The sequence below is a fragment of the Orcinus orca genome, chromosome 2 (assembly GCF_937001465.1).
Source record: "Orcinus orca chromosome 2, mOrcOrc1.1, whole genome shotgun sequence".
Lineage (NCBI taxonomy): Eukaryota > Metazoa > Chordata > Mammalia > Artiodactyla > Delphinidae > Orcinus > Orcinus orca.
Genome location: NC_064560.1, coordinates 164,108,390 through 164,124,091, shown reverse-complemented (window position 1 = coordinate 164,124,091; position 15,702 = coordinate 164,108,390). Strand labels below are relative to the sequence as shown.

General features: G+C 37.6%; 1 protein-coding gene across 6 annotated transcripts in view; it reads right to left on the bottom strand.

Moving 5' to 3' along the window:
- SYNE2 (spectrin repeat containing nuclear envelope protein 2) overlaps positions 1-15,702 on the bottom strand; it is a 330,191-nt gene that overhangs the window by 215,154 nt on the left and 99,335 nt on the right. For all 6 annotated transcript variants that reach the window (XM_049706356.1, XM_049706357.1, XM_049706358.1 and 3 more), the window contains exons 10-13: positions 14,436-14,537; positions 12,227-12,364; positions 1,250-1,414; positions 528-640 (exon numbers count right to left, since the gene is read on the bottom strand). In XM_049706356.1, the coding sequence (XP_049562313.1) occupies positions 528-640; positions 1,250-1,414; positions 12,227-12,364; positions 14,436-14,537 (518 nt within the window). The remainder of the gene's footprint in view (positions 1-527; positions 641-1,249; positions 1,415-12,226; positions 12,365-14,435; positions 14,538-15,702) is intronic.

Sequence of the window (15,702 nt, the reverse complement as noted above, 5' to 3'; positions counted from 1 at the left end):
ACATTTCACTTTAACAGCTTTCATTATTAAGGCTAATACCCTCTTAATATCATTCTAATAAGCTGCTTATGAATAATGAGAAAAGAGAAGATGATGTGGACAACCACAAATTAAACAATCTTCATATCTGTAGTTTTTTTGAGTTTATAAAGTGCTTTCATATACCTCCTCTCATGTCACCTAGTATCCTTATGAGACATGAACAGAGTGATTACCATTACTCTGTATTTACAAATGAGGAAACGTACAGAAAGACATAGTAACTTGGCCACAACCAAGATAAAGAGCTGTTTCTGACTATACGTCCAGAACTTTTTCCACCACCATATCCTACCAGGCAATAAAAGAGGAAGTATGTTAGCATGATATAATGTTACTATTACATAAAACATGAAGGAACTGTTATCAAGACTTAAAGACCTATTATCAGAAATTATTGAAAAATCTGTATTTTCTGGTCCCTATAGCACCATGTTAGTGCTCAAACACAAAGGTGTCAGCAGTTGTGAAAGGGTAGTGATACAAACCGTCTTTTCATTTCCTCCAATTTGTTAGGTGGTACCAATGGCAAATGTTTTTCATCTCTATTTTCAAATGTCAGGAGAGTATTCAAATGACAGTCAAATTTATCCATCAGACTCTGAAAAGAAATTTAGCATGATATAACCAGATTTATTGCCAAACACTGTAATTGAAGGCTTGTTAATCTCATTTGCTCTGTGCATGCATTGCATCTTTTTTCAAAACAAAAATCATAAAGCCCTTTCATTTTTAACTAAAATGTTGTAAATAAATATTTTCATCATAAATGTTTTAAACTGGACCATTTTACAGAGAGGCAGACTGCAGTTTCTCTGGTAACAGCTTTATCAAAATCTTTTGTTTTCAGATGTATTTTCCATTCCTTTGTGGGCTCAAATGCTATAAATCTCACCTATCAAATTCTTTCATATCATTTTAGTGAGAACCCAATCTTCTATGTTTTAAAACAATCTCCCCTCTCCTTTTCTGCCAGACTTTACAGAGTCCAGACTTCACTGGACTCTTCTTATTGTTTCCACCTTAAACTAGCAGAATGCTCGTCAAATAACTGAAGCTATCTTTTGGGACCCAAAAATCTCCAGGGGAATCACCTAAACCATCCTCAAATACCCACTATACTTCCTTCCCTCCTTTCTAGGAACATCTTCCTCAAGAACAGTTCCTAACAAAGCACATATTTTTCCATGTTTCTTTTTTCTTCTCCAACCTGGAATAAAGTCATTTTCTCTTGCATTAGAGCCATGGCTTCACAATAATCCTGGGATGCTGGCAAATCTTCATCTATAAGCTCCTCCACCCCCTGGAGCCAAGTTTCTATTTGATAGAGGGGTGAGGGCAAGACATGATTCAACTCTGTCTTCCACACATTAATCTGAAAAAAAAAAGGAAAGATGTTCTTCAGTAGACACTTCTATAGTTTATTTCTTCACATACGGCATGCTTAATTCTTTATTCTTTTAAAACCACTCTTTAAAAATAGTATATTAATTCTCTGATCTGTTAGACAAGGAAATCTTGATCAATAGGTAAATTTCTTAGTTCTAAGTATCAGTTGGCTAGCTGCTGATCGAGAACATAATTTGTTCAAAAGTAGAAGAGGGCACAAGAATAAAAACAAATATTTTGATAAATCCATAATGAGTCATGAGAGGGAAATTAGAAATAGTTAAACCACCCCTCGAAGCAGGGGTAGACTACTGTACTAAATGACCATCATTTGAAATGTTGTATGCCCTTGTGTTCTCCGACATTACAACTATACTTCACAAGCAGATTTACAGATTACTTTCCTAATGAGCCCTAATCATATATTTACATTAGACATCTCTACCATATCTCCTGAATATCTGTGCTTCACCAAATCCCCCGACCCCCAATCCAGCCAACCTGCTCCTTCCTCAGCCTTCCCACCACTCCTTAAATACTTGAGTCACATAAATGCCAGCTACTTATTGCCCCAAACCCTGATTACTCTCCCAGGTCTTCGCCCTTGCTGCCCCTTCTACCTGGATTTTCCCCTGCTAAACACCATCAAAACTCACTCACAGAGTCCCATACAAGATAAACCCAAGGAGAAACACACCGAGAAACATAGTAATCAAAATGGCAAAAATTAAAGACGAAGAAAAATTATTGAAAGCAGCAAGGGAAAAACAACAAATAACATACAAGAGAACTCCCATAAGGTTAACAGCTGATTTCTCAGGAGAAACTCTACAAGCCAGAAGGGAGTGGCATGATATACTTAAAGTGATGAAAGGGAAAAACCTACAACCAAGATTACTCTACCCAGCAAGGATTCAGATTCCATGGAGAAATCAAAAGCTTCACAGACAAGTAACAGCTAAGAGAATTCAGCACCACCAAACCAGCTCTACAGCAAATGCTAAAGGAACTTCTCTAAGTGGGAAACACAAGAGAAGAAAAGGACCTACAAAAACCAAGCCAAAACAATTTAAAAAATCGTAATAGGAACATACATATCGATAACTACCTTAAACATGAATGGATTAAATGCTCCAACCAAAAGACACAGGCTTGCTGAATGGATACAAAAAAAGAGACCCATATATATGCTGTCTACAAGAGACCCACTTCAGACCTAGGGACAGATACAGACTGAAAGTGAGGGGATGGAAAAAGGTATTCCATGCAAATGGAAATGAAAAGAAAGCTGGAATAGCAATACTCATATCAGATAAAATAGACTTTAAAATAAAGAATGTCACAAAAGACAAGGAAGAACACTATATAATGATCAAGGGATCAATCCAAGAAGAAGATATAACAATTATAACTATATACGCACCCAACATAGGAGCACCTCAATACATAAGGCAACTGCTAACAGCTATAAAAGAGGAAATCAACAGTAACACAATAATAGTGGAGGACTTTAACACCTCACTTACACCAATGGACAGATCACCCAAAATGAAAATAAATAAGGAAACAGAAGCTTTAAATGACACAATAGACCAGATAGATTTAATTGATATTTACAGGACATTCCATCCAGAAACAGCATACTACACTTTCTTCTCAAGTGCGCACGGAACATTCTGCAGGATAGATCACATCTTGTGTCACATATCAAGCCTCAGTAAATATAAGAAAATTGAAATCATATCAAGCACATTTTCTGACCACAATGCTATGAGATTAGAAATCAATTACATGGAAAAAAATGTAAAAAACACAAACACATGGAGGCTAAACAATACGTTACTAAATAACCAAGAGATCACTGAAGAAATCAAAGAGGAAATCAAAAAATACCTAGAGACAAATGACAACAAAAACAGGATGATCCAGGGCTTCCCTGGTGGTGCAGTGGTTGAGAGTCCACCTGCTGACACAGGGGACACGGGTTCATGCCCCAGTCCGGGAAGATCCCACATGTCACAGAGTGGCTGGGCCACTGAGCCATGGCCGCTGAGCCTGCGCTCCGCAACAGGAGAGGCCACAACAGTGAGAGGCCCGCATACCGCAAAAAAAAAAAACAGGACAATCCAAAACCTATGGGATGCAGCAAAAGCAGTTCTAAGAGGGAAGTTTATAGCTATACAAGCCTACTTCAAGAAACAAGAAAAATCTCAAATACACAATCTAACCTTACACCTAAAGGAACTACAGAAGGAAGAACAAACAAAACCCAAAGTTAGCAGAAGGAAAGAAATCATAAAATCAGAGCAAAAATAAATGAAATAGAAATAAAGAAAACAATAGCAAAGATCAATAAAACTAAAAGCTGGTTCTTTGAGAAGATAAACAAAATTGATAAACCATTAGCCAGACTCATGAAGAAAAAGAGGGAGAGGACTCAAATCAGTAAAATTAGAAATGAAAAAGAAGTTACAACAGACACCACAGAAATACAAAGCATCCTAAGAGACTACTACAAGCAACTCTATGCTAATAAAATGAACCACCTGGAAGAAATGGACAAATTCCTAGAAAGGTATAACCTTTCAAGACCAAACCAGGAAGAAATAGAAAATATGAACACACCAATCACAAGTAGTGAAATTGAAACTGTGATTAAAAATCTTCCAACAAACAAAAGTCCAGGACCAGATGGCTTCACAGGTGAATTTTATCAAACATTTAAAGAGCTAACACCCATCCTTCTCAAACTCTTCCAAAAAATTGCAAAGGAAGAAACACTCCCAAACTCATTTTATGAGGCCACCAGCACCCTGATACCAAAACCAGACAAAGACACTACAAAAAAAAGAAAATTACAGACCAATATCACTGATGACTACAGATGCAAAAATCCTCAACAAAATACTAGCAAACAGAATCCAGCAACACTTTAAAAGGATCATACACCATGATCCAGTGGGATTTATCCCAGGGATGCAAGGATTCTTCAATATATGCAAATCAATCAATGTGACAAACCATATTAACAAACTGAAGAATAAAAACCATATGATCATCTCAATAGATGCAGAGAAAGCTTTTTTTTTTTTTTTTTTTTGCAGTACGTGGGCCTCTCACTGTTGTGGCCTCTCCCGTTGCGGAGCACAGGCTCCGAACGCGCAGGCTCAGCGGCCATGGCTCACGGGCCCAGCCGCTCCGCGGCATGTGGAACCTTCCCGGACCGGGGCACAAACCCGCATCCCCTGAATTGGCAGGCGGACTCTCAACCACTGCGCGACCAGGGAAGCCCCAGAAAAAGCTTTTGACAAAATTCAACACCCATTTATGATAAAAACGCTCCAGAAAGTGGGCATAGAGGGAACCTACCTCAACATAATAAAGGCCATATACGACAAACCCACAGCAAACATCATTCTCAATGGTGAAAAACTGAAAGCATTTCCTCTAAGATCAGGAACAAGACAAGGATGTTCACTCTCACCACTATTATTCAACATAGTTTTGGAAGTCCTAGCCACAGCAATCAGAGAAGAAAAAGAAATAAAAGGAATACAAATTGGAAAAGAAGAAGTAAAACTGTCAGTGTTTCAGATGACATGATACTATACAGAGAGAATCCTAAAGATGCCACCAGAAAACTACTAGAGCTAATCAATGAATTTGGTAAAGTAGCAGGATACAAAATTAATGCACAGAAATCTCTTGCATTCCTATATACTAATGATGAAAAATCTCAAAGAGAAATTAAGGAAACACTCCCATTTACCACTGCAACAAAAATAAAATACCTGCAACAGAATAAAATACCTAACAATAAACCTACCTAGGGAGACAAAAGACCTGTATGTAGAAAACTATAAGACACTGATGAAAGAAATTAAAGATGATACAAACAGATGGAGAGATATACCATGTTCTTGGAAGAATCAATAATGTGAAAATGACTATACTACCCAAAGCAATCTGCAGATTCAATGAAATTCCTATCAAATTACCAATGGCATTTTTTACAGAACTAGAACAAAATTCTTAAAATTTGTATGGAGACACAAAAGACCCCAAATAGCCAAAGCAGTCTTGAGGGAAAAAAGCAGAGCTGGAGGAATCAGACTCCCTGACTTCAGACTATACTACAAAGCTACAGTAATCAAGACAATATGGTACTGGCACAAAAAGAGAATTATAGATCAATGGAACAAGATAGAAAGCCCAGAGATAAACCCACGCACCTACGGTCAACTAATAATCAATGACACAGTAGGCAAGGATATATAATGGAGAAAAGACAGTCTCTTCAATAAGTGGTACTGGGAAAACTAGACAGCTACACGTAAAAGAATGAAATTAGAACACTCCCTAACACCATACACAAAAATAAACTCAAAATGGATTAGAGACCTAAATATAAGACTGGACACTATAAAATTCTTAGAGGAAAACATAGGAAGAACACTCTTTGACATAAATCACAGCAAGATCTTCTTTGATCCACCTCCTAGAGTAATGGAAATAAAAACAAAAATAAACAAATGGGACCTAATGAAACTTCAAAGCTTTTGCACAGCAAAGGAAACCATAAACAAGACAAATAGACAACTCTCAGAATGGGAGAAAATATTTGCAAATGAATCAAGAACAAAGGATTAATCTCCAAAATATATAAACAGCTCATGCAGCTCAATATTAAAAAAACAAACAAAAAAAAAAAACAAACAACCCAATCCAAAAATGGGCAGAAGACCTAAATAGACATTTCTCCAAAGAAGACATACAGATGGCCAAGAAGCGCATGCAAAGCTGTTCAACATCACTAATTATTAGAGAAATGCAAATCAAAAGTACAATGAGGTATCACCTCACACCACTTAGAATGGGCATCATCAGAAAATCTACAAACAACACATGCTGGAGAGGATGTGGAGAAAAGGGAACCCTCTTGCATTGTTGGTGGGAATGTAAATTGATACAGCCTTAAAAACTAAAAATAGAATCACCATATGACCCAGCAATCCCATTACTGGGCATATACCCTGAGAAAACCATAATTCAAAAAGAGTCATGCACCCCAATGTTCACTGCAGCACTATTTACAATAGCCAGGTCATGGAAGCAACCTAAATGCCCATCGACAGATGAATGGATAAAGAAGATGTGGCACATATATACAAAGGAATATTACTCAACCATAAAAAGGAATGAAATTGGGTCATTTGTAGAGACGTGGATGGACCTAGAGACTGTCACACAGAGTGAAGTAAGTCAGAAAGAGAAAAACAAATATCATATGTTAGCACATATATGTGGAACCTAGAAAAATGGTACAGACGAACCGGTGTGCAGGGCAGAAATTGAGACACAGATGTAGAGAACAAATGTATGGACACCAAGGGGGGAACGCAGCAGGGGGTGGGGGGGTGGGCATGATGAATTAGGAGATTGGGATTGACATGTATACACTGATGTGTATACAATGGATGACTAATAAGAACCTGCTGTATAAAAAAATAAATTCAAAATAAAAAACACACACTCATTCATTCACTCATTGAGCAAATGTTTATGAATTGTGCTAAGAGCTGGGTATAAAGACACAGAAGCTTCTGGAGTAGAGGAAGGACATGTGGTGGGGGGGGTGGTCACACACCACAGAGGGCTGTGCAGCGGTTAGATGCCAATTAGATGTACACGGGGGGCAACATGGAGGCACCTTATTTAAATATATGTGTTCAAAACTGAAAGTAAGGAGCAAAATAAAATACAATATCAATTCACACAACCTAAAAATACACAGACACATAAATACAATACTGCATTTTGCAAGGACACATAAAACAAAAAGATACACATTAAGTACAGCACAATGGCAGCCTAAGGAGAAAGAGGGATGGAAGGAGGGTATGGGGATAAAAGGAAGTAAACATAAAATTTAATAAAGGAATAAAAATAGGAGTATGGCCTTGCCCAGATCCATATGTCATGAAGGTGAGAGTAAGTTTAACACAACACTCCACATCTAAGGGCCAACCAGATAAATAATAGTCACAGCTCCTGCCTGAACCACCTAGTGGGGAAAGCAGACAAGGACATGGTTACAGTAAAGTGTGGTCAGCAATATAAGAGAGCCAGGGCTTCCTTGGTGGCGCAGTGGTTGGGAGTCCGCCTGCCGATGCAGGGGACACGAGTTCGTGCCCCAGTCCGGGAAGATCCCACATGCCGCGGAGCGGCTGGGCCCGTGAGCCATGGCCGCTGAGCCTGCACGTCCGGAGCCTGTGCTCCGCAACGGGAGAGGCCACAACAGTGGGAGGCCTGCGTGCCGCAAAAAAAAAAAAAATAAGAGAGCCAGTGGGGATGACTCCACACTGATGATGAAAGTACGAGTTTTAAGTCTGTATTCTCTCTTACCATTATAGTTCTACTAGAGGAGTTGTCACTATTCTTAAGAGTTAAATCAGTTTTAGAGGAAAGAATAGGCAAAATTAGGTTATTTTTTAAGAATAGGTTTCTTTGATTCATTATTAATTCCTTGAAAAACATTCATTGGGTGCCCACTATATGCAGAGCAAAGTATCAAAAAAAACCCCATTAAACCAACAACCCAAGTACAAAGATGTTAAATGAGGACAAAGCTAGCCTCCTTTAAGGCAGTCAAATGGAACTATTTATAAACCAGAAACATTAAGTATTACAGTTTTTGCATTTTGTTTTGCTTTTCTTAGCATTATTGAGGTATAACTGACAAATAAAATTGTAAGATATTTAAAGTGTACATCATGGTGATTTGATATACATTTACATCATAAAAGGAGTCTCACCATCTAGTTAATTAACACTTCCATCATTTCACATATTTATCTTTTTTTGGGGGGGCAAGTACATTTAAGTTTTACTCTCTAGAAAATTTCAGTGATATAATACAGTGTTATCACAATAGTCACCATGTTTTACATTATATCCTCAGATCTTATTCATCTTATAGCTGAAAGTTTGTTCCCGTTAACCAACTTCCCCCTATTTTCCACACCCTCAGTCCCGGACAACCACTTTTCTACTCTGTTTCTATGAGTTTAACTTTGTTTTAAGATTCCACAAATAAGTGACACCATGTAGTATTTTGTTTTGCTTTAATTGCCTTGCAAGTTTATTTTCTCAAAAGGCGTAAGACAAAAGACAGCTCCACAATCCTAAATCATTAACTACATACCATTAAGCCTCCAGTCGGAAAAGAATGAAAAAATGTTTTATTATGAATTTTAATATGAACAAGTTAGCATGTGCTTTTATTATATATATCTGAATTATCTATGAGTTTCCCAAAAAATAAACAAACAAAAAACCCAGAAAACCGGCAAACGACTGAGCAAAAGAGAAGCTAAGAATGATACCTGTAACTCAGCTGTTATTCTTTTCACAACTGAAAGCTGTATATGTTTTGCATGAAACCAAATGTGGGCTTTCTGACTGCGGGCTGTACTCTATGCAGCAGTAGGAAGAGGAAAGATAGAAGGCGGTGCTTACCTTTCATTCCTCTCTTTCCACTCTTAACATAGAAAACTAGTTCTACACTTTCTTTCTCAGTGTTGGAAATTACCTTTGAATTTGGATGAAAATTTATATAAGATCTTGTCAGGTCAAAATAACGTAATGTGGCTATTTCCTATTGCAGGCTTAAAATGAAATCATTTATCAAGATGCTTTGAGATATCTGAGTCCTCAACCAATTGAACCAGAATCTGTCTGGATGGTATTGACTGTTACACACCTGATGACTTTAAAATTAATAAGTTTCATTTTGCAACACCAAGAAAATGAGCAGCACTCTACCTACGGAACGGATTTTCAAACTACTATCAATTTGTAGCACTTAATCTTGCAAAATAGTTCTTTTAATGGTTTTTCTCATTATTTTGTGTGATTTTTCCAAACCACAGGCAGCAAAATTAGACCACGTCTTTTTGGCCTGGAACAGCCTGAACTATACAGACAATATTTTCTTCCTCTCTTTCTGTTTTGTTGAGGATTCATAACAGAGAGTTCCTGCCCTTCACAGGGATCAGTTTTGTCAAACTGTGGTCAGAACAGGAGCTGAAATTGCAATGAGCACTGCCACTTGATGGGAAAATTTCTGAAGCTGCACTAGTTCTTCAAAAGTAGGGACTGAAAGGGTGGCTCTTTTAAGCCACTGTGCTAGTGTTTAACACACTATACAAATAGTATGATAAATATATTCTGAAAACAGGGTGTCGCTCTTGATGGCCAAGAAGCTTGAGCAAGAATTGGCAAACTTTTCCAGGACCAAAGAGTATTTTTTTTTTTTTTTGGCGGTACGCGGGCCTCTCACCGTTGCGGCCTCTTCCGTTGTGGAGCACAGGCTCGGGATGCGCAGGCTCAGCGGCCATGGCTCACGGGCCCAGCTGCTCCGCGGCATGTGGGATCTTCCCGGACCAGGGCATGAACCCATGTCCCCTGCACCGGCAGGCGGACTCTCAACCACTGCACCACCAGGGAAGCCCCAAAGAGTATTTTTGACTTACAAACTATACAATCTCTGTTGTAACTCTGTAAATTCACTAAAAGTCATTTAATTAGCCATTTAAAATGAGCAAATTCTATGATATGTAAATTATACTTCAACAAAGATATTTAAAAAGAATGAAAGCAAAATAAAGACATTTAGGCATCAAAGAAAACTAAGAGAATTTGCCATCCACAGATCTGCATTATAAGATAAGTTAAAGGACGTTTTTCAAGCTGAATGGAAATGAGTTCAGATGGAAACTCAAATCTCTAGGGAGGAACGAAGAACAATGGTAATGATAAAAAGCTATATAGATATGAAAGACTAATTTTTCTCCTTAATTTCTTTAAAATACATGACTGTTTTGAACAAAAATGTATAACATGGTCTTGGGGACTTTAAAACATATGTTTGTGTCATATATATATTTATATATAAGGCAACTAAGCAGAAAAAATGAGAGATTTGATTGCAAGACTTCCACATATTATAAGAAGTTGTACAATAACTTAGAAGTTGTAGAACTTTAAGTAGACTATAAAAATTTTATAATGTGGGCTTCCCTGGTGGCGCAGTGGTTGAGAGTCCGCCTGCCGATGCAGGGAACGCGGGTTCGTGCACCGGTCCGGGAAGATCCCACATGCCACGGAGCGTCTGGGCCCATGAGCCATGGCCGCTGAGCCTGTGCTTCCAGAGCCTGTGCTCCGCAACAGGAGAGGCCGCAACAGTGAGAGGCCCGTGTAATGCAAACAAATAAACAAAACAAAAAAAATTTATAATGTACATTGTAATCACAGTAAAAATTTGAAAGAGGTAGAGCCAAAAAGCCAATAGATAAATTAAAACGGAATTCTAAAAATATTAACATAATCTAAAACAAGGCAGGAAAAGAAAGAATAGAGATACAAAAAACAGAGGGAATAAACAGAAAAAAAGCATAAGATGGTAAATCCACATCGAACCATAACAATAATTACATTTAATATTAACTGTCTAAACCCTCGAGTGAAAAGGCAAAGATCGTCAGAGTGGATAATAAAGCAAGATCCAACCATATGCTATCTACAAGAGACGCACTTTAGGGGCTTCCCTGGTGGCGCAATGGTTGAGAGTCCGCCTGCCGATGCAGGGGACACAGGTTCATGCCCCGGTCCAGGAGGATCCCACATGCCGCAGAGCGGCTAGGCCCGTGAGCTATGGCCGCTGAGCCTGCGTGTCCGGAGCCTGTGCTCCGCAACGGGAGAGGCCACAACAGTGAGAGGCCTGCATAACGCAAAAAAAAAAAAAAAAAGAGATGCACTTTAAATATAAAGACTCCAATAGGTTGACAGTAAATGAAGGAAAAAGATGTGCCACACAGCCAGCACAGGAAGAATGCAATTATCATACTGATATAAGATCAAGTAGACATGAAGAAAAACAGTCTTCCCAGAGAGAAATAGGAATATTTCATAATGGTAAAAGTGCTGATTCACGAAGACATAACAATCATAAATGTACACACCTAATAACAAAGTCTTAAAATACATGATACAAAATTTGACTAAATTAAAGGAAGGACTCCACAGATTTTAATAGGTCTCTCTCAGAAATTGATAGAATACCTAGACAAAATGTCAGTCAAGACAGAGATAATCTGAATGCTACCAACCACCTTGTCTTAATTGATATTTATAGAATACTATATCCAATAACTACAGAACACATGTTCCTTTCAAGTGCAAATAGTATATATATACATATATATATATATACATATATATATACATACATATATATACACACACACACACACACACACACACACACATACACACACATTATCCTGGGCCATAACACAAGACTCAATAAATTTAAAACGACTGAAATCATACAGATATATTCAGACACACATACACACATTCATCATTACACATTCTCTCTGGGTTTGTCCCTACCCACTTCAAGCATCTATTGATAGTGATATATGACACTGGTCCAAAGCAGAGAGGAGGTTGCATGTCAATCAGAATATGGATAATCTACTATGGCAAACCAAGAATTGATGGCAAATATAAAAACTCTGGATAAGCCTGCAATTTCTCTAAACAGAATGTTATAATTCCTATTTCAATATCAACCACTACCCAAATGAGATCATGGAGAAAATATAACGCTCTCCCAACTTTCTGATGAAGCATCTGCTCTGTCTTTTACAGAATTTCTCATGAAAGTCTAAAGTTCTCATCCAACAAACAAAGCTGCCCCGGGAAAATGTTCTAATCAACACAATGCAGTAACCTGGTAGTTGAGACCATCCCAGGCTTCTCTCAACTGTAACTGATCTTCATTCAGCTCATCTAGATTCCTTGTTATCGACAGGACATCCAGAAAGGGTTTTTTTTCTTCATTGAATGACTCCAAAAAGGACAGCAGGCTCTACAATTAGAAGCGTATTTTAAAGACTGAAATGTTTAAACCAGTTTATAAAATGTAATTTGCTATTTGCAGGTCAATAGTTGTAGGTTATATTTAAACTTTTACTTAGATAAAGGTAAAATTCCCTGAATTCAGGATCCTCTCACCAGTTTCTTTCTTCAGTGCACCCTCGTGATCTGGGTGCCCTCATAGTGACATAGGTCACAGCTTGCGTCTCATGTCACTATGGTTGGATTTCTACTGGAATAGGGCAGCAAGGCCACCCAGCTCTAGAGGACAAATCATAATGCCCCATGGAAAATGTGAGTTTGTCCTCCCCAAATACATGTTCACAACAAAATAAGAATGAGTAGAAGTGAGAATTATATAACAGCAGTCATCATGTATAAATGGTTTTTGCAGTTTCCATGATTAACTAAGCTTGAGCCATTCTTCCCAAGTCATTTTATACAAACTTTAGAATATACTTTGTCTTTGCCCTCAAAAATTTAATAAATAAAGCTTTTCTTGGTTTGTATTTGTGTGAAATATTGGTGTTTGAGTCATCAATTCCATAACTGTTATTTAAGATTACCAATAATTATTGGCCGCATTTCTAATTAAATTTTGTGAACAAACTAAGGGATAAGTAATTTGATTCTTTCTGAGAGTTAAAATAACTTCATAAAGCCTTTCATTTAAGAAACCTGAATCTGCGGTACATTAGTAAATGAAAGACAAGTGAGAGCAAGGCACTTCCTGTGGACGCTGAGCACCTTGTCAATGAAAACAATTTCAGGCCAGTGCTAAGAGGCAAAAAGCATAAGAAGCCTATGCAGTTCAGAAAAAAGGAAGATGAGCGTGTCTTCCTTCCCTGATGGCTCCAAACCTAAAAGAATGGTGTGGCGAGCAAGTCACACAATCCGCCGAATGTTAGTGTAGGAAACACTGGATTCATCCAACTCCCTCTCTTAACCGATGTGGGGGATGAAGGTCTAGAAGTGCTAAGTGCTGTGTAGGCCCAGGAGTGTATCTCCTCCTTATTCAAGGTGGAGACCAGGTGAGGGGCACAGTGTTGCACAGACTGGGTTCTAAGAAAGAAGACTGTGGAGCCCTCACTTTGGCTCCTGAGAGTATCTTTCAAAATGGTGTGGGGAATAACAGCTTACCCTGGAGAAGCATCAGGACTAAAGAAAGCTAGGGCTTTGAATCTAGACTTCATTCCAATCCCACCTCTACCTTTCAGTAGCTATATAACTTTAGATAAATCACTTAGTCCCTCTAAGTCTTGTTTGTCTTCATCTGTAAAACTAGAATAACCATGCCATACTCAGCAAGATGTTGTAACCTGGAAAATGCTTGTCAGCAGGTGCCTGATATATAGCAAATGTTCAATACATGGTGACAGTAAGTTGTCATTACTCCCAAAGGACATTTTGGTTGAAGCCCTGAACTGTAATTCTGGGATGGCTCCATTTCTGATTTCCTAATCGTTTTCCCTTCCATATTCATTCTGAAAAGCATGTTCTGCTCTAGACCTGGGATTGGAAAACGTGTACTATAAGATATGTAAGATAGCAAACATCTTGGGCTTTGTGGGCCATATGGTCTCTGCTGTAACTATTCAACAATGTGGTGGGAATGCAGCCACAAACAATACTTTAATGGGCATGGTTCACATATAATATATAATATAATATATAATACATAAGATAATGTATCCAATAACAATGTATTTACAAAAACAGATGCTGGGGCCCAGAGACCAGTTTGCCAGTCCCCACTCTAAAACCTTACTACCCAAAATTCTCTAAGGACCACCAGCAATCAGCACCATCTGGGAGCTGGTGGGAAATGCAGAATCTCAGGCCCCATCCCAGAACTACTGAGTTAGAATCCGTATTTTAACAAGATTCCCCAGGTGATTCCTATGCACATTAAAATTTGAGAAGCTCGGTCCTTCTAACTCAACATTAAAACTTGGAGTTAATTTAGTATTTAAACAATTAACTCTGAAAGTTTTTTTCTAAAAACATCCTACTCTTCCCCAAGAGTAAACTACAAATAAATTACTGTTTAAAGTCATACTTACTTCATACTTCTTACAGTAGGTCTCATTTTCTGAATCCGTTAGCATTTTCTGTAGCTTTTTCTCTTGCAGAGTTAACCAGACCTTAGCATCTTTCACCTTTCCCTGTAATTCACACACACACATTTAAAACTCTAGCCTAAATATACTTTGTGATTTTTTTAAACAATAAAATTAACAACTTCAAACATCAGTGAAATAGTGTAATCACTACACACCAATGACTCATTGTGCCAAAGAGGAATTTTGCCTGTTCATGTAACACCTTAAATTTTAAAATGGGTTGAAACTACCATCTGAATATAACATGCCAAAGAAACAGGACAAGCAAGCCCCTATTTTTTTGGCTTACCCACTTTCATTATTCTTCAATTTTAGAGAACATTATTCTAAATTATTTATTTATAGTAGGCATTTCAGAATACTGCTTTCCAATAAATCTAAACATGGGTTAACAGATGTTTACATCTACTAAATATACTGACATCAAAAATACCTTGAACAATTTAAAGATCCTAAAAATAACACTACTAAAAGCTTTGGTTAAGCTATCCTATGGAATTGGGCAACAATTATTTCTTCTTTAGATTCCTGTTTAGGCAGTAAGCTTGCACACATTTGGAGGCAAATTTTACTGGTGGAGGATAAAGCAAAAGAAATTGCATCTTATTTCCATTCTCCTTTAACCTTCCTTTACTTTTTTCTTTCTATTAAGCAACAGTGCTTTCTATATATTTTTGCAACTGATTTCATGGACAGTTGAATTTTTAGTTTTATTTTTTGATAGGAAAATTAATTAGAAAAGAGGAGCTCCTCAGCAGGTCAGAAATAAGTCAAGTGCATTATAAGCCCGTGTCTCAGCTTGAGTCTCTCTTCCAGAGTCAGCAACAATCTGGCTTGGTGCCTCAAACATAACAGTTGGAAAAACATAGGCCTAAATTTTATGTCAAAGCAAATGTGATAATATGACTACATGTTTACATGTCTGAGGAAGTAGTTTAAATTTTAAAATAATATTCAAAAACATTTTACTAAACTCACAGCGCTCATTTATCTTTATAGATGCAGAAAAAATGTTTATTTTCAGCTCAGTGATTTTTAAGAAATTTCCACCCACAATATTTTGTGTAACTGACTGAAAGTCAAGGAAAAAACTGAATAAACAAATGGCAGTCTGATGGTAATTCAACAGTATCTCAACAAACAAGGATTAAGAGTGGAACACAATGCTTCTGTTTATATGGATTACATGATGCCATTTATACTAAAG